This window comes from Pithys albifrons, chromosome 31 (assembly GCF_047495875.1).
Source record: "Pithys albifrons albifrons isolate INPA30051 chromosome 31, PitAlb_v1, whole genome shotgun sequence".
In the NCBI taxonomy this organism is placed as follows: Eukaryota; Metazoa; Chordata; class Aves; order Passeriformes; family Thamnophilidae; genus Pithys; species Pithys albifrons.
Window position 1 is genome coordinate 520,650 of NC_092488.1, and position 11,030 is coordinate 531,679.

Below are 11,030 nucleotides of genomic sequence, written 5' to 3' on the forward strand. Positions count from 1 at the left end.
GAAAGGCTGAGACATTTAGTGATCCCTCTGCTCTCAGCAGGGTCTGGTTTCTTCTCAGGGTAACATGGAGGAGGTGATTGTCATCTGATCCCCAAAGGTGCAAACACAGGGCAATGGGGAAGAAGACTGTCCAATTCTTTACCTTGCCCTGAGGTACAGAAATCCCTTTACCTCCCAGACCTGGCTGTGGCTCATTCTGTGTGCAGCAGAAATGCTGGGGATTTCTGACCTCAGAGAAGCAGGCATGGAAAGTGGCCAGGAAAAGTATTCCCTAAATCCCCTTCCTGCCATCCCTGTCCTTTAGAACTGAGAGTGTAGATGCTAATAAGTTTTCTGCATTAGGAATGATTCCATCTGACAAATCCAGAATATGCCACATGTCCCCAAAGGCACCGCAGTGGGGCAGGGATGGCTTCTCCAGAGCCCACACACACAGGCCTGGCTGCTCTTGGCACACTCAGACAGCCAAAAGGGAGCTCAAGTCAGGGACTGAGATGAGGCTTTTCCTCAGAGAAGGAACAAGGGTGGTTGAGACAAAGGGGGACAGTCTACAGGAAATGGCACCAGTTTAGCTCGAAGCAGCCTGTCCTGACTTGTCCCTGCCTTTTTCTCCATCAACAGATAACCATACCCTGAGGCAGCAAATGTCCAACAGCAGCTCCATCAGCCACTTCCTCCTCCTGCCATTGGCAGACACGCGGCAGCTGCAGCTCCTGCACTTGTGGCTCTTCCTGGGCATCTTCCTGGCTGCCCTCCTGGGCAACGGCCTCATCATCAGCGCCGTAGCCTCTGACCACCACCTGCACACCCCCATGCACTTCTTCCTGCTCAACCTGTCCCTCATAGACCTGGGCTCCATCTGCACCACTGTCCCCAAGGCCATGCACAACTCCCTCTGGAACATCAGAACCATCTCCTATAAGGGATGTGTTGCACAGGTCTTTCTGATTTTCCTCTTAGTTGGAGTAGAGTCACCATCATGTGCTACGACCGCTACGTTGCCATCTGCAAACCCCTGCACTACGGGACCCTCCTGGGCAGCAGAGCTTGTGCCCACATGGCAGCAGCTGCCTGGACTAATGGGTTTTTTTATGGTTTCCTGCACACAGCCAATACATTTTCCCTGCCCTTATGCCATGGCAATGCCCTGGGCCAGTTCTTCTGTGAAGTGCCCCAGATCCTCAAGCTCTCCTGCTCACACTCCTACCTGAGAGAACTTGGGCTTCTTGTGGTTAGTGGGGGGGGGTTTGTGGGATGTTTCATTTTCATTGTTTTCTCCTATGTGCAGATCTTCAGGGCTGTGCTGAGGATCCCCTCTGAGCAGGGAAGGCACAAAGCCTTTTCCACGTGCCTCCCTCACCTGGCTGTGGTCTCCCTGTTTCTCAGCACTGTCTTCTGTGCCTACCTAAAGCCCCTTTCTCTCTCCTCCCCATCCCTGGACCTGGTTCTGGCAGTTCTGTACTCGGTGCTGCCTCCAACACTCAACCCCTTCATCTACAGCCTGAGGAACCAAGAACTCAGGGATGCTGTGAAGAAAAAGATGACTGGATGCTTTTCAGGAACCAGAGACTGCTTGCTTTCCTCTGTCAATGGTCTGTAGTTTATGTCATGAGAGATGAATATAACCTCATTTTTCATTGTTTTTTCCCTTTCTAATATTATGGTCTTCAATGATATTTCATTATTAACTTCATTCTAGCTCCTCCATTTTCTGTGACCCAGCCCAGGAACTCCTCTGGGCATCCCATCATAGGGGCTGTTCCCCATCCTGGATGCTCCTGACCTGGGCTGGGGCTGCAGAGGGAGCTGTGGGACCAACTGTGGGGCAGTGGGGCACAAAGGGGCCACAGAGTCACTGCCAGGGGGTGGGAGCAAGGCCAGGCACAGACAAGGAATTCCTGGGCATGGCCTGAGCTGTGCATGTGGAACTGTGGGAAAGGCAAAGCTCCCCTGGAGTTGGTGGCTGCAGGAAAAGTCAAGAGCCAAAAGAGCCTCAGTGGCTGTACTGGAGACCAAGGCTGAAGGAGGGAGATGCTGGGCTGCTGTGGGATGGGGAGGGGGATTTAATTCCAGCAGAGACTGCTGTGGTGCTGAGGGACTCCATGGCTTCTCTGCCTGAGTCTTTACTGGAAAGGTCTCTCAGGCCTCTGTGCTCAGGGAAAGCTTGAGGGAGGAGGAGAGCCCATCTTGGCAGGAACCTCCTGCAATGCCAGAGGACAAATGGCAGTGTGTGCCCCTGCAGGGGCCTCCCCTGGCCATGGCACAGGCTGGGAGCTGCCTGGCTGGGAGCAGCCCTGTAAGGCAGCTGTGGGTGGGCAGGAGCTGGGCAGGAGGCAGCCGTGTGCCCTGGCAGCAAGGGAGGCCAGGAGCACCCTGGGCTGTGTGACCAGCACAGCAAGGACGTGGGTCATCCAGGTTGCTGAGGCTGAGGAAAGCTGCACAAAGAGCTGTGATGTTTAGAAATGTTACTGTGTTTATTTTTTCTCTGGGCAATGAAGGGACTGTGCCTCTAAGCATCACCAGTTCCCAACCTCCCAAAGAACACAAACCTGATGAGTTTTGGTTCCTACTTCAGTGGCACTTGGCTCTCCCTCCATGCTCAGAGCACAGAGCTCCCTTTTCTCACAAAGTTCTTGGAAATGAAGAGACTGAGGACACAGGACAGGCTGTGGGGATCAGTTGCAGAGCATTGCCAGGGACTGGGGGTACTTGTGACCCCAGTGCAGGACCTGGCACTCGGTCTTGTTCAACCACATCCAGGTGGCCTGGGCCCATCGATCCAGCCTGTCCAGAGCCCTCTGCAGAGCCTTCCTGCCCTCCAGCAGGTCAGCAATCCCCCTCAGCCTGGTGTGATCTGCAAACTGACTAAGGGTGCACTCAATGCCCTTGTCAAGGTCGTTTATAACAATAATTGAACTAAGCTGACCCCAACACTGAGCCCTGGGAACACCCATCCATGTAACTTGATTCCCCCCCACTCCCTTGGCTTGATCATCCAGCCAGATTTTTACCCAGTAAAGAGATGCTGCAGAAAATGTTTGATTAAGTTCCTGGAACCCCAGAATATTTGGGATTAGAGCATTGCTGATGCCCAGGACAATTCTTATCCCCTCTCAACAAACACCCTCCTCCAGGTGCCACCCTTGTCTCTTGGGAAACACAAAGGGATTGGACGGGAGTGTTTCACTGACAACAAGGAGAATTTTGGATGGGTACCTTTACACACACAGATATTGATGTGTCCACTCATCTCTGCCTGTGAGTGTGTGTGAATTGAGTGTGGTGTGAATGTTGTTATTGTGACTCTGTAGTTGAGTCACTCTTAAAATTGCTAATCAATGCTATTGAAGCAGATGGTAACTGTCAAATTGGTCAATGGTTAAGGGCTGCTAATCTCTTTTGCCCTATTTTGTATCTGATTCCTTTTCACCCTGGCCCTCTTGCATTTGAAGTGTCTGTGTAAATCATCCCCATTCATTAAAAAATAAATATTTTTGTCAGGTCCATATTGAAATTTTCCTTCTTAACTAAACTCCAAATAATACAAGTCTTCAAGACTTGAAGTCAATTAAAGGAAGAGAAAGAAATTGATTTTTCTGTGCTTTAATGAGCCCTACTGTGTATTTGGAGATGAGTTCATGGTCCTCAGGAACTGATAAAACAATGAAGAAGTTCTCAAGAAGTCAGAAGCCAAACTCTAAGTCTCCTGAAGCATCAATGGGCCCCACTGAGGGCAGGCACTGACAAAGCCTCCCCAGGGACTCGTTAGAGCAGATCCTTGGAGGCCCTGATTGCAGGGAGACAAAGGCTCTGTGCAGGCACCTGGAAAGCTGAGAAAACCCTGGGTTTCTCTGAGGAAGCACAAAGGCCAAGGCCTGAGTCTCAGGCCCTGGGCCAACAGGTCCTGTCCCTCACTGGTGGCTCAGGGCTGTTTGTGGGGCAGGAGGGGGTGAGGGTGTGAAATGACAAATGTCAAAATTTCTGCAACCCCTCCCAGTCTCCAAAGGGAGGGGTTAGGGAGAAACAAGGTGCAGACCCTCAAAGGAAAGATCCTTATGCTGGCCTCAGTGGCAGAGGTACCTGTCAGAGTGCTGGGGACAAAGCCCTGGGTGCCTTTGTGCCTTCCAGCCCTGCCAGAGCCCTTGGCCATCTCTCCTGCAGTCTGTCCTGCCCTGTCCCTGCTGCTCCTCTGGCCTTGCAGGCTGCACACACCCATCCTGCTTTGCCTCCCAGCCCTCCCAGCAGCATTTCTGTGCCCTCACTGATGTCTGTGCAACCATCACTGCCTGTTCCCTGGAACACAAAGCCATGGCATGGTCCAGACTCTCTCTGCGTGACCTCTTGCACCACAAGGCTCCCCTTTGAGGGATATTTCTATTTCCTCACCTCCACTCTCAACATTCCAGATCTGACTATGTGGCTTTCTTTCTCATTCCACCACCAAGAACATCTCCATCCTGCCTGATCTCCTCTGGCCCAACTCCAGTTCTTCTTCATTCCTCCCCAAGGATGAGCCTCATAGACAGACAGACCAGTCCAGAAGTGTTACCCCAGGGCTGAGTCCAGAGGGGTGACAACTTCCCTGTCTGGGTGGCCACACTGCCCCCAAGTCAGCCCCACATCCTGTTGTCCTTATTAACTTTCATCCCGAGCCCCTGTGCCTCAGGACATCCCTCACAGAGCCCAGGGCCTTCTCCTCAGGGTCACTCCAGAGCTGTTCATGTCCCTGTCCTCAGCTCTGGGTCATTGTGCCCCCAGGGCAGGACTGGCCTCTTTCCCTTCCAAAACTCCATGAGGTTTGTATTGCCAGAGCCCAGAGCTCCTCAGGGCCCCTGAGAGGGACTCTCAGCTGGGGCAGCTCTCAGTGTGTGTGCACAGGGGGCTCAGCTGCCTCTGGGTGCCCAAGGCTGCTGCTGCCTGGCAGGGAGGTGACAGATGGCACCTGGCAGCCCCTTCCCAGCCACAGGCCCCCTGGAGATGCTGAGGCACAGCTGACTCCTCACAGCATTGCCACCCATCTGCTCCTTGTGTCCCACAAGCTGATCAGGTCCAGGTCACCTCACATTCCTCTCCCAACACCTTGTGCCTGCTCTGGGCCCTCAAGGTTCCTGCCCAGCTCCCAAGGGCTGTGTGGGGGTCGTTAATTGTCAGGGGTTGGTGTATAGAGGTTCGTGTCAGGATTAGGTAGAAGTTTAGGGAGGTTTGGTGTTGTGCTGACAGGGTTGGAGTCATGTTTAGGGGAGGAGCTTTTTCGTCCTGTTTAGGATTAAAGCTTGGGTTTCATACTAAGAATGCAGGTTTGGGATTGGGGCATTAGAGTCTAAATAAGAGTCTGGAGTTCTGTGTTTGGGCTTTTCCTTCGAGGTCAGGTTGAGGTTGGCATCAGAGCAGTGGATCCTTTCACTGGGAGAGGCAGCACTTTTAGGCTGGGGCTTGAGGTTGGAAATCGGGTAAAGGTCTATCAGAGGTGTTTGCACAGTCAGTGTTTCAGCACTCTCAGCATGACCTGAACCTGTTTGGAAATCATCAAAATGTTTCCTCTCTTTTGTCCAAGCTCCCCTTTCCTTCCCCAACTGTCCCAGTGCCTCCCAATCTCCCCAGAACTTCCAACAGGATGGTCTCAGCTTTGTGATGGCACTGCAACCTCATGGAGTCAAGGGGCCATTGTCACACTTGCAGGGCCTTATGAAGCCAAAGGGACCCTGGGACACTGCAGGAGCTCATGGAATCAAGGGGCCATTGTGACATGCGGGGCCTCATGGACAAAAATAACCCTGAAATGTTTCAGAACCTCATGGAATCAAGGGGTCATTTTGTCACTGCTGAGTGTCATGGAAATAAAGTGACCCTGGGACACTGAGGAGCCTTTTCAGATCAAGGGGCAGTTGTGACACCACAGGACCTGATGGAGCCAGAGGAACCTGGGGACACTGTTCAGCCTCATAACTCAAGATGGCATAGGGACACTGTGGAGCCTCATGGAAACAAGGGGCCACTGTGACAGTGCAGGACTTCATGGAACCAAAGGAACCCAGGAACACTGTGGAAAAGCATGGGACCAAGAGGCCATTGGACATTCAGGGCCTCAGGGAACACAAGGGGCCCTGTGACATGGAGTAACCTCATGGAATCGAGGGGCCATTCTGACAGTGAGGAACTTTATGGACTCAAGGGGCCACTGTGCCCCTGCACAGTCTCATGGAACAAAATGAACCCTGGGACACAGTGGAACCTCATGACATCAACGGTCCATTGTGACACTGCAGGGGCTCATTGAACCAAAGGAGTATGGGGACAGTGAGATATCCCATGGAATCAAGGGGCCATTGTGACATGTGAGTCCTCGTGGAACCAAAGGAACCCTGAGGCATTTCAGAACCTCAGGAGCCAAGGGGCCAGTGTGATCCTAGAACTCCAAGGGATCAGCAGACCCGCTGCCTCCCCCCCACTGCCACATGGACCGGAGTCGTGGCTGCTCCTTGGGCCCCTCTGGAGTCAGCGTTTGCTTTGGCAGCAGAACTTGTCTTGGATGAGATACTTTCCAGATTTTGCTTTGCCCCCTCTCTCCCATGGTTTTATTTTTTAATCTTGTTCCCTCAGGGGAAAAGGGGAATGGGAAGCACATGTTGATAACCATCTATACATAAAAGGGAGTTGAGGGCGGAGAGACAAAGTGATTTCTCTCTCTCTTGTTGCTTTGAACTCTTGATATTGTTGTCTTTGCTGCTGTATTTCTTCTCACTAAACTTCTACTTTTTTCACTTAATACCTCTTCTTGTTTTGTCTCTCTGTACTGGTGGGGAATAAAAGGGGAGTGAATTAATTTAATAGGATTTTCCATCACAATATTTGTCTTTAAGCCCAGACAGGTTGCTCAAGGCCTCCCTAAAAGGTGGCATCAACCACAAAGGACTTGAAAAAGCATTTAGTCCCATTGTATAGAGAGATAATAAAGATGTTCTACAGTGGTATTGAAGGGCTGATCACTGGGATATCTCACCAGGATGTTTCTGCCAAGTGGAATTTTTTCTGTTGATTTTATTTGACACTCTTTGTTCAGCCAAATTCCCACCCACCACAGGTTCCACTTCTTCACTCCAGCTCTCACCAATCTGGCCATAAGGACACCATAGAAGACCATGTCAAAGCTCTTGCTAAAGTCTTGGCACACAACACCCCCTTTTTTCCATCCCACATGGGTTCTGCCATCCCTTCCTTGTCCTTCCAAAACCTGGAGATGGCTGCAGAGGACTTGCCATATCCCCTTCTCTGCTGAGCCTGACCAGTCTGGAACTCTCTCAGTCCTCCTCCTCCATGCCCTGTTTGCAAACTGGTTCCATCTCTGCTTTTCCCAAGTCCCCAGGAATCTCTATGATGGCTCTGGCCTTCCCAAGGTGTGTGAGAGAGGACTCACAATGACACTGCCCACCCTCCTCAATATCCCTGAAACCAAAGGCCTTTTCCATATCCCACAGTTCCAGTTTAGTGCCCACAACACAACACAGGCCTGTCCAGCTCCTTGGGGCCATTCATAAGGGAGGCAGCAGGGATTTCTTCCTACAGGAACACCACCCTCTGTGCACTCCATGGCTGCCCAGAGCACTTTCCCTGGTGCCTCCCTGCCCGGAATGTTTCTGGCCATCAGGCTGTAGGTGAGAGGGGTGAGCAGGTGCTGAGGATGATGTAGAACAAGGGCTGTGTCAGACTCTCTCAGGAGGGCTGTGCTGGGCAAGGCTGAGGGTGCTGCAGAAAACAGTGACACTGTTGAGGTGAGAGGGGCAGGTGGAGAGACCTTGTGGCTGCCTGTGCTGGGCAGGAGCTGCCCCAGGATGGCAGCTCTGAAGCACACACAAGTTGCCAGTGTGATCAGGAAGGGGAGGGCTGGATCAGAAAATCAGGCTTGGAACACAAAGAGCAGCAGTGACATGGTGTCACTGCAGGAGAGTTCCAGCACTGGAGCAAGAATACAGAAGTGGTGCAGTATGTCAGGGCCATAAAGGTGTCTGGGACAAGAAGGAAATGATGACTGTGGGTGACAGGACTCCCAAAGGTCAGGGTGCAGCTTTACTGGAGACAGAAATTCCTTGTTTATGCCTGGCCTTGCTGTCACCTCCTGGCAGTGGCTCCATGGCCCCTTTGTGTCCCACTGCCCATCAGATGGTGCCACAGCCCCCTGTGCAGCCCCAGCCCAGGGCAAGGGCAACCAGGGTGGGGAATGGCCCCTCTGGTAGGATGCCCAGGGCAGTCCCTGGGCTTGGTGACAGAAATGGGTGTCTAAGTAGAAAAATGAATTTAATAAGGACATTTCATTGAAAACAGTAACATCAGAAGAGGAAAAAACAGTTATAAATGAGGACAGACTTGGTCTCTCATGACATACACTATAAGCCATTGACAGAGCAAAGCAGGGAGGTTTTGGCAGCTGAAAAGCATCCAGTCATCCTTTAAAGTAAACAAACTTTCACAGAGAGAAAGGACTTCACAGCACGAATCTCTGAGATTCAAAGTAAAGACATTTTATTTCACACAGCACACGGTTTATATGGGGTTAGAGGTGCATCTTATTGGCTGAAAAGGTCTCACCCCAACACCCTAGAACTTCTAATTGGTTAAAAGCCCATCTCTCACAAGTCCAGTGTTTGTATTATCTCCTCCCGATGTTTTGAGGTCCATGTCCAGAGATCAGGAAGGCAGTTGAGACGTTCTCATGAAAACACTTGCAAGGAGTGACCGTCGCCTACCGGACAAACAGCAGGTGTGTGTCCTTGCAGGCTGAAGTATCAGCATGATTCTCATGGAGCTGAAGCAGTTTGGACTGCTCAGAAATTAACTTTTTGCAAGCAATTTCACAACAATCATTTTCCTCACAGCATCCTTGAGCTCCTGGTTCCTCAGGCTGTAGATGAGGGGGTTGAGTGTTGGAGACACCATTGTGTACAGAACTGACACCACCAGGTCCAGGGATGGGGAAAAGATAGAAGGAGGCTTCAAATAGGCCAAGAAGACAGTGCTGAGAAACAGGGAGACCACAGCCAGGTGAGGGAGGCACATGGAAAAGGTTTTGTGCCGTCCCTGCTCAGAGGGGATCCTCAGCACAGCCCTGAAGATCTGCACATAGGAGAAAACAATGAAAATGAAACATCCCAATAATAGAAAACAACTAACAGCAATGAGACCAAGTTCCCTGAGGTAGGAGTGTGAGCAGGAGAGCTTGAGGATGTGGGGGATTTCACAGAAGAACTGGCCCAGGGCATTGCCCTGGCACAGGGGCAGGGAAAATGTATTGACTGTGTGCAGCAGAGCATAGAGACAGGCACTGGCCCAGGCAGCTGCTGCCATGTGGGCACAAGCTCTGCTGCCCAGGAGGGTCCCGTAGTGCAGGGGTTTGCAGATGGCAACGTAGCGGTCGTAGCACATGATGGTGAGGAGAGAGAATTCTGTTGCCAAGAAGAAGATAACCAGAAAAATTTGAGCAGCACATCCCATGTAGGAGATGTCCCTGGTGTTCCAGAGGGAATTGTGCATGGCCTTGGGGACAGTGGTGCAGATGGAGCCCAGGTCTGTGAGGGACAGGTTGAGCAGGAAGAAGTGCATGGGGGTGTGCAGGTGGTGGTCAGAGGCTACGGCGCTGATGATGAGGCCGTTGCCCAGGAGGGCAGCCAGGAAGGTGCCCAGGAAGAGCCACACGTACAGGAGCTGCAGCTGCCGCGTGTCTGCCAATGGCAGGAGGAGGAAGTGGCTGATGGAGCTGCTGTTGGACATTTGCTGCCTCTGGGTATGGGGACCTGTTCATGTAGAAAAGACAGGGACAAGTCAGGACAGGCTGCTTTGAACTAAAATGGTGCTATTTCCCGTAGACTGTCTCACTTTGACTCATCTACCCTTGTTCCTTCTCTGGGAAAATCCTTCATCCAGGTTTCTGATTTGAGCTCCCCTTGCACTGTCTGGGTGTGCCATGAGCAGTCAGGCCTGTGTCTGTTGGGCCTGGAGGAGCCATCTCTGCCCCACTGCAGTGGGTTTGTGTTCATGTGGCAGAAGGACTGGCTTGAACAGTCAGCATTTTTCAATGCAATCACTCCTAATGCAGAAAGGCTTGTTGGCATCTGCACTTCCAATTTTAAAGGACTGTTTTTCCTACCCACATTCCATGCCTGGTTCTCTGAGGTCAGAAATTCCCAGCCTTTCTGCTGCACTCGGACTGAGCCACTGAGAGGTGTGGGAGGCAAAGGGATTCCTGTGGCTCAGGGCAAGGTGAGTGGCTGGACAGGCTCACTCCAAATGGCCCTGTGTTTGCACCTTTGGGGATCAGAGGACAATCACTTTTCATGTACCCTGAGAAGAAACCAGAATATGCTGAGAGCAGAGGGATCACTAAATGTCTCAGTCTTTCTGAAGGTCTCTGATGAAGACTGACTTCTGCCAAAGACAAACAGAGTTCATTTGACAAACCCAACAGCATTTCCTCAGTTGTAACATCTCTGTGCTTCTCCATGGGGCATTCAGGTAACACCAGTGTGCTATAGGAGAGATTTGCATGCAGGAGGGCAGCTCAGTGCTTGGAAGGACATGACAAGGAGACCCCTGAGTGCCCTGGGGATGGTGGCTCATTAAGGGAGAGTCAGCTCATTCCCCTGTCACACACACTGATTTGCCTGCAGCCAAGAGTGTAGAGGAAAAGGTTGAACATTCCATTCCAAGGACACACCTGCATGACAGGAATCACAAGGGCAGTGCCTGACTCAGATGTTGCAAATCCCAGAGCCTCACTGAGAGAACAAGACAATAAGAACAAGATAAGAATTGTAGAGAAACAAAGGAAAATATTGTGGTTCTCTCTCTGAGACACCAGGGCAGAGACAGCAGGCACTGAGGACAGTGTTACCCTGACCCAGCTGTGCCACCTCACAGACACCAACAGTGCCCTCCTTCCCACAGCAGTTCTCCTTTTACCTCCCCTTCATTCCCTGATCATATCCCTGCTGCCTGGACATTTTCCTCCTGGCAGGTGCCTTTTCCCTCTCAGCACTCCC

The 11,030-nt window shown here is 51.7% G+C and overlaps 1 protein-coding gene and 1 pseudogene across 1 annotated transcript; one reads left to right on the plus strand and one right to left on the minus strand.

Annotated features, from left to right (window-relative positions):
* The first annotated feature begins 812 nt into the window (after nt 1-812).
* On the plus strand, nt 813-1,600 carry LOC139684077 (olfactory receptor 14C36-like; annotated as a pseudogene).
* Nucleotides 1,601-8,826: 7,226 nt separating this feature from the next.
* LOC139684078 (olfactory receptor 14A16-like) lies at nt 8,827-9,594 on the minus strand. Its single transcript, XM_071579679.1, has one exon. It carries the CDS (start codon nt 9,592-9,594, stop codon nt 8,827-8,829), a length of 768 nt encoding a protein of 255 aa, XP_071435780.1.
* Between the last annotated feature and the right edge of the window lie 1,436 nt (nt 9,595-11,030).